General features: G+C 42.4%; 3 protein-coding genes across 3 annotated transcripts; all 3 read right to left on the reverse strand.

Annotated features, from left to right (window-relative positions):
- Positions 1-4176: 4176 nt before the first annotated feature.
- On the reverse strand, positions 4177-5150 carry LOC117057907 (olfactory receptor 6B1-like). The gene has a single exon (XM_033168749.1). The coding sequence runs from the start codon at positions 5143-5145 to the stop codon at positions 4177-4179; it is 969 nt and encodes a 322-aa protein (XP_033024640.1). The 5' UTR covers positions 5146-5150.
- A 3475-nt stretch (positions 5151-8625) lies between these two features.
- On the reverse strand, positions 8626-9579 carry LOC117057908 (olfactory receptor 6B1-like). The gene has a single exon (XM_033168750.1). It carries the CDS (start codon positions 9577-9579, stop codon positions 8626-8628), a length of 954 nt encoding a protein of 317 aa, XP_033024641.1.
- A 3997-nt stretch (positions 9580-13576) lies between these two features.
- On the reverse strand, positions 13577-14563 carry LOC117057909 (olfactory receptor 1052-like). Its single transcript, XM_033168751.1, has one exon. The coding sequence runs from the start codon at positions 14561-14563 to the stop codon at positions 13577-13579; it is 987 nt and encodes a 328-aa protein (XP_033024642.1).
- Between the last annotated feature and the right edge of the window lie 6653 nt (positions 14564-21216).

Here is a 21216-nt window from a genome sequence, read left to right on the forward strand (position 1 = left end):
TGCGTGTTCTCCAATATCTGCATCAGACATGCAAAGAATGATTTCAAAATCATTAGGTTTTATCTTTATTATAACTGATTTAAAATACTTTCAATTGTTTTACTATTTTTGTACAGAAAGAGACACATAATCAATGCTGTAGACGTTGCACATTGGGGAAGAATATGGTGAATATTTTTGCTGTCATCTTCCACAATGCCCATTTCAGTTGCCTATTCCGTATACTGTAGATTATTGGGTTCATAACTGGAGGCAACATGCAATAGAACATAGAAAGCACAAGATCAATGACTGATGGGGACCCAGAAGTTGGCTTTAGATAGGCAAATGAAGCACTGGCAAAAAATAAGGATATTACAATAAGATGTGGCAAGCAAGTTGAGAAGGCTTTTTCCTTTCCCTGGGCAGAATGAATTCTGAGAACTGCCCTGAAGATCTGAACATAAGAATAAACTATCAGAGGAACGCAAGTAATGGCTAGAGATATACCAACACAAACAACCCAAAATGCAATGAGGTGTGAATGAGAACAAGCAATTTTGAATAACTGTGGGATTTCACAGAAGAACTGGTTGATTTCATTGGAACAGAACTCAAGTGTGAATGTGCTTCCAGTGTATGTTGTAGAATACAGAAGCCCACCAACCCATGCACAGATTGCCATTTGGATGCATGTCTTTCTATTCATGATTGTCTCATAGTGCAGTGGACAGCAGATGGCAATGTAGCGGTCATATGCCATGATGCAAAGGAGGAAAAAATGAGATCCAGTAAAAAGGATGAGGAAGAAAACCTGGCAGATGCATCCATTGTATGAAATAGTCTTGGTGTTCATCAGGAAATTTGCCAAGGATTTGGGAACTGTGACAGATATTGAGCCAATATCTTGGCATGCCAGATTGGCCAGAAAGAAATACATGGGTTTGTGAAGGTGAGGACTGTAACAGATGACTGTGATGATGAGAAGGTTTTCAATGAGTGCCAACAAATAAGTAAATAGAAAAGCAATGAAACGGAATGTCTCTATCTCCTGAGTATCAGAGAATCCATGCAAAATGAATTCTGTCTGTCCTGATGATTGGTTGAACATTGTGTGGGTATTTGATACCTGCAAAGAGAAAACAAACCCATTTTAGAAAGTGGTTACCATTACATATTATACATAAAACCAATAAAAAGTCATTTTTATATATAGATAAAAATAAAAGTTTAAACTCGTAGACAAAATAAAACTACCTGTTTGGTTAGCCTTGATGAAAGAAAAATGTTTTAGCAGACAGCTAAAACAATCCAGCAATGGCTCCTGCCTAATGTTCATAGAGCGGGAGTTCAGAGCTTTAAATATAGGCTTAAAGCACTATTATATTTCTTGAAACCATCATGAGTCTGAAAGTGACATTGTGGAGGGGCTAGTTGGATCAGGATTGAGAGTAGAGCCCAGGGACATTTGGGGCTGAAGAGACAGAGGAGTCACCCTAGGTAAGTGTTACAGATGAGGAGTCAGATTCCAGGGTTCAGTATTTATATATAAATGGAGCCTGGACAGCTCAATTGGTTAGTGTGTGGTTGAAGTTTTGATCCCTCTATGGGACAGATGCATAGTCCTGTATTGCAACGGTTTGGACTAGATGATCCTCAGGGTCTCTTCCATCTCTCCAATTCTGCAATTCTATGATACTTATAAATAAACCATATATCTTAAAGACACCATAATCTCTGCTGAGCCTCATTATGAAAAAAAGCACAAACCCTGGGGAAGTTCCTGGAACCCCTGGAAACTTGCACTGCTTAGAGACTGGGGTGGCATGCAACAACACACACAAACGTAACAGAAATGGTTTCATTATCTGGATAGGCATATTTCTGGTTCAATTTCCACAGCGATAGAAGAGAGACATAAATGCTCCTCAGTGGAGACATCAAAGGATTAAATCAAACTAGTGAACACACACCAGCATCCAAAGTGGGGGGTGGCAAATGAAGGGGGAAACATGTGGAAAACAGTTCAAGGAATATTCAGGATGCTCACTGAGCATGAAAGACTGACTGACTGTTGGAAAGAAACAGAGAAACTGAGGTGAGAGTTAATGGAAGGCAGCTGCTACCTCCCTGAGCAGAAACCCTCCACAATCCATCAAGTTGCAGGGCTTTATCTGCTGAATACCGTGCCAAAAACATTAAAACATTATTCTCAAGACATTTAACTGAATCAGATAGCTTGTCCTAAAGTGTCTCAGGCTTCAATAAGCGTTTCCTACAACAATCATTCAGTAGAAATGGTCTAAGTTAACCAGTCAAACACTGCTAAAGTGGCAACTATTCATTCTGTTTCTGCCACTGGAGCATTTTTTTACTTTGGTGCAGCTGCGAGTGGGAGATGACATCTGAAATCATTCCTCCCAGAATGATGCAGTTAGAAAAATTGCAACTCCACTAAGTGCCTTAAAGGATCAAGCTCTTGATTTGGTAAATTTACCTCTAGGAGAGATGCATCAGTCTTGGCTGGGGTGCTGGTTTTGGGGGGAGGGGGGTGCTTTTGCTCACTCTGCTGAGTGGAGATGAAATTCTAACCTGAAAACTTGCTTGCTTGGTAGTGCTGTCCTTTTCCACTGTCAGAAGTGTCTCTCTGTGTGTGTGTGTGTGTGTGTGAGTAAAGCAGGCATCAATTTCCATCATAGACCAAGAGACCATAATGATCCCCATCATTCAATGCCTTTTTCCATGTCACAGGTTTCCAGAATGCACTGGCAAAGAGAATCTGCAACTGCCACACTCTCTTCAGTGTTCTGTGTGAAATGAATGTGTGTGTGATGGAACCTGCACATTATTTAAAACATCAAAGCAGATATTGGTGACATGTTGACTTCTCAGCACACCTGAACCTTAAAGTCTTTTGTCCAGGTTGCCCTCAGTATAATTAACTTGTGATAAGTTTTTTTTTTAAAAGTTAATAGCCAATAAGCTTCTTGAGAAGTAATAAAAAAAACCCACTGACTTACCAAACCATTCCTGGGCAGATCCTGGGGAATTTAATACGATTTTATGTGGTGGTGTTTGTTGTTGTTGTTTTTGCTTTATGTCTGCTCATTCACTGCTTTCCCCTGATCACCCAGTATGATCTGTCACATCTTTAGCTCTCCATCACTGTTTGAGAGGTGACCTCTCTTACAGTTTTCCACAACGACTAATATAATAAAGGAGATGCAGTAATTACATTTATTTATCTTCTGTTTCTCCATTCCCAGGAGTCTAATAAACTCAGAAGAAAATTCTCAGGTTTATGTGTGGAATGCATGTGCACTTTACTGCTTACATGTAAAAGCGTTCTACAGAATGCCAAATAATAAAAGTTTCAAGCAAAAATCACTACGTCACATGGGATTTCCCCCGATATAGATAGAGTGGCAATACAGTATATGGAGGTACATACATCACTTGGTTCACTTTTCATTCATTTATAAATATTTCCATTATAACACTAAGATCCTTAAAAAATACATGCAATGTTATATATCAGTAGCTCTATATTCCCATCTATCATGTTCCTTGTTCTTCATTTTTTATTTCTCTTAAAAAGTGTAATAACATAATGTCTACTGCTGATTCTTTTAATTTCAACTATTGTATTATACACTAGGTTGCTGGCAAATGGCTTTGAATATATATATATATATATATATATATATATATATATATATATATATATATATTTGCTTCCACAATCTTTGAATAGAACAGGGCATTGGATAATTTGTATACAGAACCAGCCAAAAAGAGACAAGACATGTAGACAGATCTTGTGGAGGAAGAAGTGGCAGTGGGGATGAGTCTCCGTGGCATTTTGCATTTGTTTTATGGTTGTAATTTTATTATTGGTGTGTTGTTGTTTACCACCACCATTATTTTTTTCTTAAGGTTGGCAGCATACAATTTTTTTAAAACTTAAAATAAATGACCAAATGTACCACAGCTCCAGAACCAACTTGATAGGAATTAGCGTATGAATTTGAAAACAGAATTTAATGAACTCTTAATGAAGAGTTTAACTCTTTAATGAAGAAGTGTGCATGCACACGAAAGCTCATACCAAGAACAAACTTAGTTGGTCTCTAAGGTGCTACTGGAAGGAATTTTTTTATTTTTTTATTTTGTTTTGACAATGGCAGACCAACACGGCTACCCACCTGTAACTGGAACTCCTACACAGTTAGCATATTTGTTGACAGCTCTCCTTAAGGCCTCCTTCACCTCTTTATTCCTCAGGCTGTATATAAGGGGATTAACCAGAGGTGTCAAGATGGTGTAAAAGATGGGGAATACCTTATTGAGTGTTCTCAGTTGATTGTTGTCTTGTAAAAGATACACAGTGGTGAGAGAGCCATAGAAAATGGTCACCACAATGAGATGTGAAGAGCAAGTAGAGAAAGCCTTTTGCCTTCCTGTGGTGGATGGGATGCCAAGAATGGCAGTGATGATGTACACATATGATGCTATAGTCAGAATGAATGGTGGCAGGGTTGAGATAGAAGTCAGAACAGCCGATACCAGTTTCACCCGACTTGCATCACTGCAGGCCAGGTTCATCATCGGAATGAAATCGCAAAAGAAATGCTCAATCACATTGTGGCCACAGAAGGTTACCTGTAGTATAAAACCTAACAATATTGCGTCTATGACAAAACTGCCAATCCAAGACCCAGCTACCAGCTGCAGGCAAACCTTGAAATTCATAAGGACAGAATAATGCAAGGGGCGGCATATTGCTATGTAACGGTCATAAGACATTGCTGCCAAAAGATAGCACTCAGTTACTGCTAAGAATACAAATGCCCATAATTGCACAATGCAGCCATTAACGGATACACCTGGGTTTTTGCTTAATAAACTGGTCAGGATTCTGGGGAGGATGGTTGAGCTATAGCAGGTCTCCAAGCAAGACAAGTTGCCCAAGAAGAAATACATGGGGGTGTGGAGGTGCCGATCAGTCACAACTAGTCCAACAATGATCAGGTTCCCAGCCATAGTCATGATGTAGATAATTAGAAACAGCATGAAGAGAAGAATATGTAACTCCCGGAGCTCTCCAAAGCCACGAAGGACAAATTCTGTAATGATGGTTTCATTTCTCCTCTCCAATGCCAACATCCTTCTAATCTGTTGAAGGGAATAAGAACAATTTGTGCAATCAATATTACTCTCCCTTCATGTTATTCCAGTATTTTCCCCCATCTGAATTAAAGGGATCTCGCCCCTGACTCATGTCTCCCAATAGTCCTATTCAGGTATTTGTTCCCCCAAGTTTCGCTTCAATTATTCCCATGAGATAAGAAAAACAAGGACAAATGTGAACTGTTTTGAATTTGAATGCTTAGATTAACCTGCCTGCTTTTTCTGGAAATAAGCCACCCCTAGGTGAGCTTTATAAAATGACTGAGGGAGCCACTCAGTGGACAGAAACCCATAATGCAAAGACTGCTGCCTTTCTGATATTGCAAGCATATTAAGATTTTTGGCATAAAAGCTATACAAATGATATCATCCTTCTTCCTAATAAGGTAGCCTGAGACCAACTTGAATGGCTTACAGAGTATTAACCAGGCAATCATGGCTCCAGAATTTTAGTCATCCCTCTTACCCTGAATCAGTCAGGAAATGCAACCATGCTGCCACAACTAAAGAACATGACAAACAAAATAACTTTGTCTTTTGGATAATTCCAAATTCTGTCAGGGTGAAACCACATGAATTTATTGATAGAAGAAACATGCCAAAATAATCTGTGGTTATAAATTGGGTTGGTCAAGTGAGGCAAAGTATTTATTATTTTATTTAATAGGTTTTATATACCATTTAATCATCAAAACCTCTAAGTGATAGCTGCAAGAAATAGTTATCCTCTGAAATGCGATGCCATCAATAATCTGAATAATTAGAACATGCGTAAATTACCAACAGACACAGTGAAATAATTCAAATAACTCAAATATTTGCACTTGTAGATCAGTGAACTGTTAGCTGTTACCCAGCTTTAGCAAGGAGCTCTGTGACTATTAAAAGCTTGCGCTTACATCAACATAATTATGCTATACAGCATCTACTTTATCTCTTACCTTCCAGATATATCCAGATCCAAATTTATCTAAGCAAAGGCTGCCTTATCATTTATCCACTGAAATTTAGGTGACTGAAGAGGCAGATTGGATATTGGTCCATTGTGGAAGGATAGGTATGGGGGAACCTGTGATCCTCCAGATGTTGTTCAGCTCCTATCAGCTCCTACCAACATCAGGTTGATGGGAGCTGCAGACCATCAACATTGGAGACCCAAAGCTTCCCCATCTCTACCTTAGAGTTCCTAGATAGGAAGAGAACAAGGCTCTTGTAGCAACTGGGTGATTAACAAAGTCCCTCTATAAATCCTGGTGGTGCTCAAGGTTGATTATATACAAAGGACTACAGGGCTCTTGCATTTTCACAAGGCATCAACAAAGAAGGAATTTTGATGCCACCGCTGAGCAAGTCACAATGCTAAATGGATGATCAAAGACACACCTGAGTCTGACAGCAAACTGGTCATCATAGCAGACTTGCCTTTATATCACAGTGATGGGAATAATCATGCGTTCAGCCTGTGCATGTAATTCTCACCTGAAATTAAAGGCAATCAAAATCTTGGAATGCTCCCTTCTGCTTCCTAATGTTTAATTTTAGGATTAGAAACACAAAGGTCTCTTGACTATGACTGCTTGATTGCTTTTCAAAGTTATGTTCCTTAGGCATTGAGATTCTAAGATTCATCAGTCAATCTCATGGATCAGCTGAATTTAAAACCAGATCACCTCTTCATGCTCAAAGCTTATTATTTAGGCTACAACTGCCAGAGGGATGTGTGAGAAGCAGTGGGCATTATTCCCTAATTAGTCTCTTAAGAAAAGCTTGTTTTTAAACACCGTGTTGATTCAATATCTCTTTGAGGAATAGCTCAATGAAGCACATCTCATCAAGAATGAAAAGGGAAGCTGAACATTTATTAGAACTGACCCAACATTTCTCAGAAGACATTTTTCTGAGAATTGTTTTGAACTTCCTGCGTATTCCTTTTTCAGTCCTTTTTTATGTTTTAACTTTTAAATTATATAATTTTTGTCAATTGTAAATGGTTATTCAAAACCTGCTAGTGAGTCCAGTTCTTTGCATTGATTTTTTTGTATAAGCCGAAAATGGTTCCCAGTCTTTCTTAAAAGATTTTTTGTCCTTGTTATGAAGTATTTCACTTAGCTTTGCCATTTTGGCATATTCCATAAGTTTTACTTGCGATTCTTCCTTGGTTGGTATCTTATCACTTTTCCATCTTTGTGCCAATAGCATCCTCGCCGCAGTTGTAGCATACAGAAAGAGGTTTTTGTTTATTTTTTGGCAAATCTTGACATACAACCTGCAACTTCAACATAGTTGTCACTCAGCCTGCCCCTTCAGGCCCCTCCTGGTCCTAAGGGAAAGTGAGGGAGGGGATGGAGGGGATTCTGCTTCCCCCCTCCCTTCAGGCACCATCTCCCCCTCAGATCCTGGTGTGTCCTGTCCATCCTCCAGCTCTGGCTCCTGCTTCGTGTCTTGCACCTCCTCCCCTGTCTCCAACTGCTCAGACCCCTCTTCATCCTCCAGCTCTGAATCCTGCCTTGTGGGATGCACAAAACCCCATAAATTGTTATCCTCTTCCCCTGGATCAGCTTCTGGCCCCACGACCTCGTCTGCCCACTCTTCAGATCCTTGCCATTCTCTGACATCTAGGCAAGGCTGCATAGAAGTCATAGACAAGTGAATGGATTTGATAAATCATATTATTTATGACTGGGGAAAAGACAGGGTGTTCATTAGCCACAATCCAGAGAGCTCTGCAAAAGGTGTTAAAGGTCTTGGATGCAATAAAATAAAACATTAGCATAAGAAGAAACTGCTGGATCAGTCCATCGAGTCCAGCATCCTGTTGTCACAGTGGCCAACCAGACACCTAAAGGAATGTAGCAAGTAGGACCTAAGCACAAAAACACTCTAACTGATATTCAGAGGCTTACTGCCTCCAACAGTGGAGCCGGAACATAGCCATCATGTTTCATTTCAGTGGTACAACAATAAAGCCTACTAGCACATTTGCAAAGCTAAGCAGGGTCTGGTATGGTTTCAAATTGGGAGGGGGGCCGCATGTTGTGATACCTGCATTGCAAGGGGCTGGTCTTCATTACCTCTTCCAATTTTATGATTCTATGTTTCATTTGACTGGTCAGAACAGTAGTCCATCGAAGTCACATTGCAGATGCTTAACAAACACCAGTTCAATTTCCATACAGTATGAAAGGAATAACAATTAGTTCAAAGCAAGGTACATATGCAAAGTTTAGAGGTTGCATAACATGTATTTTTCAACACTTAGAAAGATTTACATTCATATTGTTCTATTTGAATCCAAATCTTTCCACAGAGAGCTGAAAGTTGAGTGCATGAGAGTCCCCTGAGAATGTTCCATTCAGTTACTTGCACTTGTTTAGTCCAGAAAAAGACCTACACCCAGTACAAAATGATGCCTTTGAAATAGAAAAGGGCTTCGTCATTCAGTTTGAAATCATGGTTTTAATAAACTCTTATATGTGCATATTTGTAAGCTACTTTCCTCAAGGCCTCCTTCACCTCTTTGTTCCTCAGACTATATATTAAAGGATTGAGGAGAGGTGTCAATATTGTGTAAAAGACAGAAAAGACTTTGTTCAGCTCTCTCAGTTGGTTGGTGTCTGGCAAAATGTACACAGCGCTGATGGTGCCGTAGAAAATGGTCACCACAATGAGATGAGAAGAGCAGGTTGAGAAGGCCTTTTGCCTTCCTGTGGAGGACGGGATGCTAAGAATGGTATGAATGATGCACCCATAGGATGCTATTGTTATACTGAATGATGGCAGTGTGCAGATGGAGGTCAGAGCAAGTGACAGAACTTTTATTTGATGTGTGTCACTGCAGGCAACTTTCACTATTGGAATGAAGTCACAAAAGAAATGATCAATAACACTGTAGCCACAGAAGGTTAACTGCAGTGTAAAAATTAAGAAGGTCATGTTTACCACAAAACTGCCGATCCAAGAACCAGCCACCAGCTGGAGGCAGATTTTGAAATTCATAAGAAATGGATAATGCAAGGGCCTGCATATTGCGACATAGCGATCGTAGGACATTGCTGTCAGGAGGTAGCACTCTGCTAGTATCAAGAAACCAAAAACCCACAATTGCACAATGCACCCATTCACTGAAACACTTTGGTTCTTCGTTAAGAAACTGGCCAGCATTCTGGGAAGGATGGTTGAGCTGTAGCAGGTCTCCAAGCAAGACAGATTCCCAATGAAGAAATACATGGGTGTGTGTAAGCTTTGATCAAGCACAACTAGTACAACAATGAGGATGTTCCCAACCATGGTCATAATGTATATAATTAGAAACAGCATGAATAGTAAAATCTGCAGCTCCTGGGTGTCTCCAAAACCAAGAAGGATGAACTCTGCCGTGTTGGTTTCATTTCTCTTCTCCTCTTTCTTCATGGTTTTCATCTGGTGGAATAGAAAAGATGAGGTGGCGTGTGATCATTGTTTTCTTTGTTTTGCAAGTACGAATACAAACAGGAACAATAATCAGGAGAGTCAATATTACATAAGCAAGAGCCATATAGCTGAAGTTATAATATCATTGCACAGGAGGGAATATAAAAGTCTTGTTTATGCTCCAGGACCGTCTTTCTATGGATTCTTATGCATCCTTGATAGAATACACAGGTTGTGGAAACAATATTAACCTTTCCCATCAATTGTAAGCAACAGACATTAAATCACAACCTCCTAGTTAAGAGGGTTGTATACTGCCTTCAGGATCAAAGGCAGTATGCCCATGAATACAAGTCACAGAGAAAGGAAAAGAGGAGGTTACTGTTGCACTCATATGCTGTTTGTGGGCTTCCCAGAGAATCTTCTTGGCCATTATGGGAAACTAGACACTGACTAGATAGACCTTCAGTCAGATCCATCAGAGTTCTCCATATGTTATTGTGCTCTTATTTAATCCCTCTGATGCTAGTTGACAACCCAAAGCTCTAGCTGATAGACCTCACCATGAGCTAAAGCAGTTTGGGTAGGGGATGGGGAAACATTGAAACTTGGAATTTTGTTAATACGGTATGTTATTATTAGCAGTGTTCAAGTTGTACACTGAGAAGTTATGTATAGAGTATAAATGTGTGTTCATGCTTCTTGATTCAAGATAAAATGTGATCAACCTAAGCAGTAAAAGAAGCAAGATATGGGCAAGACAGGTAAATTCAAAGGTTTCAATAGGTTACCGGGGGCCATTTCTGGAAGATAGCAATGTCAGGCATTTACCATGCCCATCAAAGGGTCAATGCCCCAACAATGTCCTCATTCTTCTGTGTAAACAGAGCCCCCAAGATGGTCAGAAGGAGCAGGGGAGAACTCTGGATTTCCACACCTCACTTCAAAGCCCACTCACCAGGTTTATGGGAGGTGGGAGAAGTCGTCCTCCCATGCATGCCTCCCAGGTACTTTCCTCCCTTGTGTGAGGCTCCCTTGAATTTCTTCTCCCGTTCCTTTTGGACACTCCTGCTTGCCAGTTTACCAGGTGCAGGGGACATACAGTGGCAGGATTTAGGAGCAAGTACAGTGGTGCCTCTGGTTACGTACTTAATTCGTTCCGGAGGTCCGTTCTTAACCTGAAACTGCTCTTAACCTGAAGCACCACTTTACCTAATGGGACCTCCCGCTGCCGCTGTGACGCCAGAGCACGATTTCTGTTCTTATCCTGAAGCAAAGTTCTTAACCTGAAGCTTTATTTCTGGGTTAGCGGAGTCTGTAACCTGAAGCGTATGTAACCCGAGGTCCTACTGTAGTAGGCATTCTCGGAAGCACATTGTGGTGAATCCATCTTCCTAACACCTACATCACTTCAGCTAATCCAGATTGGGGGGAGGCAGGGCAGTTGTAAGGTTTGGGATGCACTGGTACATTGGCAAGTGCACTGCATTGGTTCCATCATTTCACTGACACATCCCCAACCTCACTGCCACCCTACATCACTCCACCCAATCCATGTAAGCTGCAGTGTCACAAGTGTTAGGAGGATGGCTCTCTGGCAGAGACTCAGCTGCTCCTGGTGTTTCTCCTCTTACAGTTGGCCAAGTTGAAATAAAAAATTAGTTGCATTGTCTTGTACAGAATCATTTCCCTGTGCTCAGCAAGTCTCCCAGGTGGGCCCAAGCTGCATCCTTTGTATGATCTCTGCAAAATTCTCTACTCGTTAAGGATTAATAAGCATTGTCCACACAGTAATTGTTGTGACTGCTTTCCCACTGAGTGCCATGAAATGAAATTCTGTAAACCTGTTTCACAAAGAGACATTCTGATATTTAAAAGTACCAGGTGTAAACTTAGAGAAGCCCCTATTTAAATCCCAACAAAGCTCCAATTGATTAGATGGAAAAGGTCACTTATACCATGAACATTTGTCAAAAAAAAAAAAAAGGAATTTGTAATGGGCACAACCAAGCATGTACCAATACTGAAATGTTGAGAGAAGACTCAACAGTTAAGAGACATAGAAGCACTGCCCTCCTTTGCATTTAGTCACCATAGTAGAGTTGCTTTTTATATCACAATAATTGTGTATTTGGCATGTGCAGGAAATACTATTCTGGAATCCAACACAGGGAAAAACTTCAACTACTTACCAGTGGTTTCTAATCTTTAGACAGGAACAGTATGCGATTGATAACTTGCTTTCAAAGGCATTTTGCTTTATTATGAAATTCACATTCTTCAGGTAAGGAGATGAAGATTTCACTGATCACACTGATGGATCAGTTACAGTGACAATGGCTGATTCTCTGTCACAGTCAGTGCTTCTTATCTAGACTGTAATTACATATGAAGAAAGCAAGAAGAAGATACTCACAGGCTAATTAACCTCTTGGGATATGCCCATGTTGGAGTGGGGATAAGTTTGAAAAAGGAGGAGGAGCAGCACTGAAGACTCAACTTCCAAAAAGTTCAAGAGAAACCAGCATTATTTATAATAACATTAGAGAAATGCCTCAGGGGCGGCGGGGGTGGGGAACCATTCCAAGGTTGTACTTGAATGGTGAGTTTGATTAGCTTCAATCCCAAAATACAAAATAAAGCAAATAGAAAGGGAGAAGAATAAGGAAATGCATTTCAAATATTTAGTTTATCCTGTGGTGCAATGGGTCAGTACATCTGGCCATTAACCAGAAGGTTAGTGGTATGAGCCCACCCAGCGACAGCTGTGTGCAGGAATCCTGAATTGCTGTGGTTGGACTAGATGACCCTTGGGGTCCCTTCCAACTCTGCAATTCTATGATTCTATTTTATTTGAAATAGTTCTATCTTAACTGAGGTGTTGAATGTAATTTTAACCTTTAAAGTTCTAAAGACCAAGACATTTGAAGGAATATGTCATACCGGTCTGGTTCCCACCTGATGAATGGTGATCTTTACATCTGACCCACCTAACTTGGTCACTCAAGGTTCCCTTGGCTCAGAAGCTATGGTGTTCCCTACCAGTAGCTGGATGGGGGTCTGTTGTGTCTGCATACCCTCCAACCATCCCAATTTGAATTACAGAATTCTGCTTCTGGTTGGATCCCAGAATGTCCCATTTTTGGTTCTGCATTCTCACACAAGTTAGCTGCCTCCTGCAAGAGTGTGGGACCAAAAAATGTGTAGTTTTTTTGTATCCCACTCTTGCCTTGTGTGCTGCCTCCTGCACAGTTTTCACTTAAAAACCAGCATACTTGTTTCACACTTCCCAGATGCAAATTGAAACACAAATATCCTTTGAAACCACATTTCACTGACTTTTATAAAGCAGTTCTTCTGTGTTCTAGTGTGTAAAAAACCCCACAAAAATATGTGCATACTGTATGTGTGTGTACATATGCATGTGAGTATGTAGGCTTGGTGGTGGAGTGGGGGTGACCACATTCCTTTTGACCAAGCCTACATTTGTCTTGGTCACATGAGTAATGGGGCTTGGTGAATGGGGCTTGTGTGTGAGAAAGAAGGAGTAGCACTTGAGTTGGTCTGTGGAAAGGTTTCACATTGTATTTCAAGGAAATAAATAGGGGTATGTAACTAGTAAGAAGAAGTGCATGTGGAAATGATGTGCTATGTTGAATGGGATGTGTTGGACACAGGGGAGCATAATGTGCTTAGGGGCAAAGCAATGGGAATGTTAGAGAGGGTATGAGCATGTGATTAATTGTGCAGACATTAGGCATGGCTACAAAAAGGTATTGCAATTGATTTGTCATATGTGGCTTATGACGTTCACCTATAATGTTCATTGGCTACAATACAGAGGGCTCTAAAAATGTCTCCAAGGTCTTAGAACTTAGCCTAAATGACTTTTGAATGTTGCCTTTCTTAGTGTGTATGAGGTTCACAAACGCCATATCGTTAGATGCTGCATAAGGTAACCCGAAATGGTTCCTTTTTTCTAGCTAGGGAAGTCTAGTTACCTTACGCAACATCTAAAGATTTGAAGGCCAGAGCTGAATGCACATTTGTACATATGGCTGCCTGCTCTCCTCAGGGCTTCCTTCACCTCCTTGTTCCTCAGGCTGTATATGAGAGGATTTACTAGAGGTGTCAAGATAGTGTAAAAAACAGAGAATAATTTGTTCAGCTCTTTCAGTTCATTAGTATCTGGCAAAACATATACAATGATGAGAGTGCCATAGAAAATGGTCACCACAATAAGGTGAGACGAGCAAGTAGAGAAGGCCTTTTGCCTCCCTGTGGTGGATGGAATTTGAAGAATGGCTGCAATGATGTACATGTATGATGCTAAAGTCAGAATGAATGGTGGCAGGGTAGCTATTGAAGTCAGAACAGTTGATATAAGTTTAACCCGCTGTGTGTCACTGCAGGCCAGATTAATCAATGGAGTGAAATCACAAAAGAAATGTTGAATGACATTGTGGCCACAGAATGTTAATTGCAATACAAATATAAATACTGTTGTGTCCATCACAAAGCTGCTAATCCAAGATCCAACCACCAGCAGGAGGCAAACCTTTGCATTCATATGTGTGGAATAATGCAGTGGACGACATATCGCCAAGCAGCGATCATAAGACATTGCTGCCAGGAGATAGCATTCTGTTCCTGCTAAAATCCCAAAAGCCCAGAATTGAACCAAACAACTATGAATAGACACACTATCATTATGTGTTAATAAACTGGCCAGCATTCTGGGTAGGATGGTTGAGCTGTAACAGGCCTCTAAGCAAGACAAATTTCCAAGGAAGAAATACATGGGGGTGTGTAAGTGCCGATCAGTCACAACTAGTCCAACAATGATCAAGTTCCCAACCATGGTCATGATGTAGATCATTAGAAACACAATGAAGAGAAGAATCTGTAGGTCATGGAAGTCTCCAAAGCCACAAAGGATGAATTCTGTAATGATGGTTTCATTACGCCCAGCAAGTTTCTGCATTTTTTTCAGTTGAAGAGGGGGGAATGGAATTTGCCCAAACAACAATAACATTTATCATCCAATCGCTTAAAGAAAGAAAGGAAAAAATAGGGAGGTAACAAACAGGAAGGAAGAATACAGTATATTTTATATTTTGCGATTTCTTAATTTAAAAGCAGAGCCTAAAATCATGAAATTATCCATATAAGAGTATATAAAACAATGTAGGGGACTCAAGCACATATAACTGGGTAAAATCTTATGCATCAGGGAAACCCAGAGCATCGTGATACAGTGAGTCTTTGCAAGATATCTGAAGCAACTGGTAGCTACTGCTTCATATGGCACTGGGAAGGCCATTACATAATACAAGGGCAAGAGCAGAAAATGTCAAATTCTTTGTCTCTACCCTATGATACAAGGGCAAGAGCAGAAAGTGTCATTTTTTTGTCTCTATCCTATGATATTGTGTAGGGTGCACTGCCATGACTAGTTCCCCAGATGATCTAAGTGATCTCACTGACCCATGCAGGGGCAAGCAGTCTTTCAGGTAACCTAGTCCTGAATTCCTCAAGGCTTTCTCTGTTAACAACAATATATTGAATAGGGCCCAGTAGCTGATTGTCAGGCATTGCAGTTCCTTCAACTCAAGTGCAATAGCACCATCTGCAGCTTCTGGAACAATTCCAATGAAAGTTCCACAAAAAAGAGCGTTACAATAGTCAATAGTGACCAAGGAAAGGGCACTGTTGGCATCCCACCCTAAGCCAATAATAAGTGCTCCACATCACAGAGGTCACTTGACCCTCCAGTGACAAATGTCAAGGTGGATCATTCACCAACAACACACCAACAGTTTATTCAGATGGTGTGAAACCTTGTGTCTCGTATCCTGACAAGATTCAGCTTCAGTTTGTTGGTTCTCCTCCACCCAACCACTGGAGCTAGGCACCAGTTGGAAATAGTCACAGCCTCTCCTGATTCAGATGTAACAGAGAAATGGAGCTGGGAGTCCTCACCATACAGGTGACACCATGCTATGATCTGGCAGCAGATCACTGCTCCAGCATTTCATGCCTCACCGAGAATATTGTGTGTGGCCATGCAATGTCAATGTGCTGATGGGTATGAACAGTTGTTTCCACAAGTCAGCTGGTGAGTGTATTGTTGGAACCGCATACCAAATAAGGCAGCATTGCATGTTCATGTGATCACTGCATTCACAGAGCCCAGAATTAACTCTGTCCCAACTGCGTTAGGAGGTTAGTCTTCCCATAATTTAAGAAATACTAAAGTGACATTATGACCTGTGAATGCCAAAAGAGTCCAGTTCGTTCCATAGATATATCCCTGCAGCCCCAAACTCACTGCCACCATGTCCTTCCCCCCGCCCCACTCAGATAAGCTGCAGTGACACCAGTGTTGGACAACCACCATGGCACTATACAAAACCACCAGTATCTACTGGTTTTTCTTCTTTCATAACTGGCCACGTTAAATTAACTTGCTCTGTCCAGAGAAGTTATCCCTGTGCCCATCAAGCTTGGAAACTGGGCCCAAACCACTCTATAAATTCTCTATAAGTCTTCCTACTAGGTGGCTGGTTAATAAGCATTGGTCACCCAGTACATGGTCATTTAAGTTATTTAATAAAAACAGCTGAGCATGTCACAATAGTTTAGGCTGAAGAGAAGACAGAATGCTGCTTCTATACAAGAATTAAAGGGCATGGAAGCCCTGTCCTCCTCTGGTCATCATAGGGGCTTGTTTTTATGGCATGCTGGTTGGAATAATCATGTATTCAGTATGTGCAGGAAATTCAAGACTGGAATCTAAAGCAATAGATAACTTGGACTACTCACCTTTGATTTATAATCTTGAGTCAATATTTAGAACTGATCAGAAAAAGTCTTTTGATTAGTTATCAATTCCATAATTTTAAGTGGTGAGATGAAGATTTCTCCAATCATGTTGCTGGATCAGTTTCAGTGGCAATGGCTGATTCCCCTTCATGCTCAGAGCTTCTTATCCAGAATGTACAGGTAATTTTTTATGAAGCGGAAACAGGCACTTATTGGCTAATTGACCTCATGGGAATGTTGTAGTTGATTAATGTTTGAAAAACATCACAGAGAATCTATCTGAGGAGCGTCATTGCAAAATCAATTTCCAAAGAATTTCAAGTGAAGCCCAAACAATTTATGATAGATAATATTAGAGGAAATTACTTAAGGGGGCCCCACGCCCTCTGCAGGATGTCCCTGGATAGTGAGTTTGTTCAGCTTCAAACCCAAAATCAAGCAAAGTAGAAAAATATTTATTTTTTATTTGAAACAGTTGAATTTTAACTGAGGTGCTATTGTAATCTTAACCTTCCAAGTCCTAAATAGCTTGAGATCAAGATTCATGAAGGAATATCTTATCCTAATGTAAGCTCCCACCCCATGGATGGAGCTCTTTCTACCTAACCCACTTAGCTTGGCTCTCCCAAGATTCCCTTAGCTCAGTGTGTGTTTATTTCAAGAGCACTGTCACTCTTTTCATGCCTGCCATTCTCTTTATCACAAAAATATATAATATTTTTAACATTTAGATGACAGTTAAATTTCTGTGGCCATAATGTCATTGAGCATTTCTTTTGTGATTTCATTCTAATGATGAACCTGGCCTGTTACGATGCACATCAGGTAAAACTCCTATCAGCCAATCTCACCTCTATTGTCACCATGCCACCTATTCATTCTGACTATGACATCAAATGTGTACATAATGTCTGCCATTTTCTTGGCATCCCATCCACCACAGGCCTTCTCTACCTGCTCTTCCCATCAGCATCTCAGTCAAGGGTCTTTTAAATAAAGAAATAAAAACATATACCTCAAAAGCATTTTATTATTATTCCTGTATGCACATATGCCCCAAAGGTGACTGGAAGCATTGCAAAATGCATAAGGGGGAGGAATAACTAAGGCTGCAATCCTATGAACCAGGATTGGGGAGCAATTAACCAGTGGGCCAGATGCAATCTCCAGAAGTTTCTCATTTGGCCTAAAGTGCCTTCCCACACACTGAAAGAATCAAGTTTTTGACTATACAGAAAGCTTTTGACTATGTAAATGCTTCCCTCAAGCCTAATTGCAGGAGTGGTTCCAACTGGGAAGGGTACTGGGCGCTGCAAGCTCTCCAAACCACAATTTGACTTGATAAAAAGCTTGTTAATTGCTATGGTTGGAGGCAATATTCTGGAGAAAGTAGCTTTATGTGAGCATTTCTGTGATGTGGTTGTATCCATTTAAATTGAGGGACCTAAGTTGGTCGTGTCCATTATTTACAATGGGTTCATTCTGTGCACAGCTAGCATATAGTACATCCCACAGAGCATGTGTATAGGTATCAATGTTCCATCTGAGTGTGTGATTTATATGGGGGTGGCTAAACTCATCTGGTCTTGCCTGCTTTTGCCTTGGCCATTGAAGTAATATATGAAAGGGGTTTGTGACCAAGAGAGGTGGGGCAGCACTTTAACCAGCTGTGCAAGAAGTGTGTACCTTGTATTTGTGGGAAACAGGAAGGGGTACGTAAATAGTAAGAAGAAAATATGCCAGAGTCATGTGGTATGTTGATTTATTATATGGGGAATATAGGATGTAAGACCCAGGGAAGAATTATTATTGTTATTATTATTTATACTTTTTATTTTATTAATATTATTATGGATTAAATTTCTATATCACCCTTCATCTGAGGATTATAGGGCAGTTTACAATATAAAAACACAAAAATACGTAACATAGAAACCAAAACAAGAACATCCACCCACATGGTTTAAAAGGACATAAATTGTTTAATTTTCCAAAGGCCTGGGAGAAGAGGAATAATTTATTTATTTATTTATTTATTTATTTATTTATTTATACCCCACCCATCTGGCTGGGTTTCCCCAGCCACTCTGGGTGGTTCACAACAAAATATTAAAAACACGATAAAATATCAAACATTAAAAACTTCCCTAAACAGGGCTGCCTTCAGGTGTCTTCTAAAAGTCAGGTAGTTGTTTATTTCCTTGACATCTGATGGGAGGTTGTTCCATAGGGTTGGTGCCACTACCAAGAAGGCCCTCTGCCTAGTTCCCTGTAACCTCACTTCTTGCAGTGAGGGAACCGCCAGAAGGGCCTCGGAACTGGACCTCAGTGTCTGGGCTGAATGATGAGGTTGGAGATGCTCCTTCAGGTACACTGGGCAGAGGTCGTTTAGGGCTTTAAAGGTCAGTACCAACACTTTGAATTGTGCGCAGAAACGTACTGGGAGCCAATGTAGGTCTTTCAGGACTGGTGTTATATGCTCTCGGCAGCGACTCCCAGTCACCAGTCTAGTTGCCAGGTTCTGAATGTTTTTGCCTGGTTCCTAAACATATGTTATGAAGGCGCCAGGGGAGCCTCACTGGGGAGAGCATTCTGCAAGAGGGGAGCCACTGCAAAAAAGGCACGTTATAGTGTTGCTGACCTAAATTGCAAAAGACTGGCAATTTCCAGCTGATCCTCTCAGCCCAACTCTCTCTGGCACTGTGTCGTCCACCTCTGCCTCTTCCTGCACCTCTTGCCATGCCTCCTCTTCTCCTTTCTCTAACTGCACAGCCTCTACCTCTTCCCCCTGCTTTGCAAGTGGCACAGACCCCCACAAATCACTGGTCCCTTCCCCTGAAAAGTCTCCTGAGCCTTTGCCACCTCTGCCCACCCTTCAGACTCTTGCCTTTCCCTCCTGTCCAGCAATGAAGGTAAAGGTAAAGGGATGCGGGTGGTGCTGTGGTCTAAACCACAGAGTCTATTGGGCTTGCCAATTGGAAGGTTGGCGGTTCAAAACTGTGTGACGGGATGAGCTCCCACTGCTCTCTCCCAGCTCCTGCCAACTTAGCAGTTCGAAAGCATACCAGTGCGAGTAGATAAATGGGTACCACTGTGGCGGGAAAGTAAACAGTGTTTCTGTGCACTCTGGCACTCACCATGGTATCCCGTTGTTCCAGAAGCAGTTTAGTCATGCTGGCCACATGATCCAGAACGCTGTCTGTGGACAACACCAGCTCCCTCGGTCTGAAAGCAAGATGAGTGCCACAAAGCCCCTTCCGCCATTAGAGAGGAGGGGGGGTTGCAGTGAATCACGAGCCCTACACGTGCTCGGGGGATGCCTGCATCCCCCGACTCTATTGGGCGAGCTCTGGGTGCGGTGCCCAGCTGGCTGGCCAACCGGCGCAGCCGGCTAGGGCGTGCCCACTGCACTTAAGTGGGCACGCAGCCAGAGCTCGCCCTCTTTCTCCCGGCTCCCAATCTCTCCAGCTTTCTGCTGCCTTCGTCGCTTGGATCATCGGACTTCGGATCAAGCCCTGCTCGGACTTCGGATCAAGCCCTGCTCGGACGTCGGATCAAGCCCTGCTTCTCGGAGCCGCAGAGCGCGGATCGGGCTGGTTTCCGGCTACCGGCTCTCGCCGGCGCTACGCTCGCGGCCGCGTGCTGAAATCACAAACAACAGCGTTTTTAAACGCTACGCACCTCCATTCGGCTGTGAGCTGTGTGTACAGGGGACCCGATCCGACGCTCAGCTGCTCCCTCAGCTTGATCGAGAGAGTCCGGTTCTTCTGCCGCTCCACAGCCGCCGCATCGCTGCTTCCACGCCAACCACGTGGACCGCCTTACAGCTGATCGCCAGCCGCTTCAAACCAGGAGCAGCTTTCGGGGCCTCCAGCTGTTGGCGCGGCTCCGGCCGGCTCGCTGATAATCACAAAGGCGTTTTTAAACGCCAATTGTTTGCTCTTCTTTGCAGGTTCGCCAAGAGCAGGGCTCTCCTGCCTCAGCTGAACCGCGGCTGCACGTGGAGCCGCAAAGTAGCTGTTCAGCGAGCGTGAGCGGCTTCAGTTAGGGAGGGCAGCCTCCATCGATCACGTGCAGACTGCTTCCGGTTTCTCTTCCGGCAGCCGACTCTCAGCTGTTCAGCGGCCGCTGAGCAGCTGATCGGCCGATACCGCCTTCGTGCTGCTACCCCTTTACCTTTGTATGCGCCCCTTTACCTTTGCAGACCCGCTGCCGCCGCTGTTGCATATCCGACGGGGCTAGGGCGCGCTAGGGAGCCAGAGCCGCCGCCGCATTGCCGTTCCACCGTCTCGCACTCCTCTGAGGCGAAGGAGCTCCGCCGCAAGCGGCCCGTTCGCGCTCCTAGCAGCCCACGTGGCCGTCTTTGTCCCCACTCAGCTGTTGCCTGCTAGCCTGCGGGCCAGCGCCTGGTGGCTGGCGCTCGGGGCTTTTTTCCTCTCTGTGCATCTCGCCGATCTCCAACGACCACGTCTTCACCAGCCAGGGATCGGTAACGTAGCCGGGGCCTGATTCCAAGGGTGGGCTGCCTGCATGTAAAAAGCCTTTTTTGCCTTTGTTGATCCCCTTAACGTCCTTTTCAGTGTCTGTTACCTGCCTTACCCTATCCTGCTACAGTTTATTGCGGTTATCTTTATCGCCTCTTGGTGCGCTCATAGGTCAGTGGTTGTTGTGCTTACCTGGGGGGGTGCTTTCACAAGGGCAGCGGATTATTATACAATAGACTGCGGTGTCTGGGAAACTGATTCCTTTGTTTGGCTGGCACGCCGCCATTTTGGGCAAACCACGTGGTCTCTGCCCAGCAGCCATTTTGAG

This window comes from Lacerta agilis, chromosome 14, assembly GCF_009819535.1.
Source record: "Lacerta agilis isolate rLacAgi1 chromosome 14, rLacAgi1.pri, whole genome shotgun sequence".
NCBI classification, from domain to species: Eukaryota; Metazoa; Chordata; class Lepidosauria; order Squamata; family Lacertidae; genus Lacerta; species Lacerta agilis.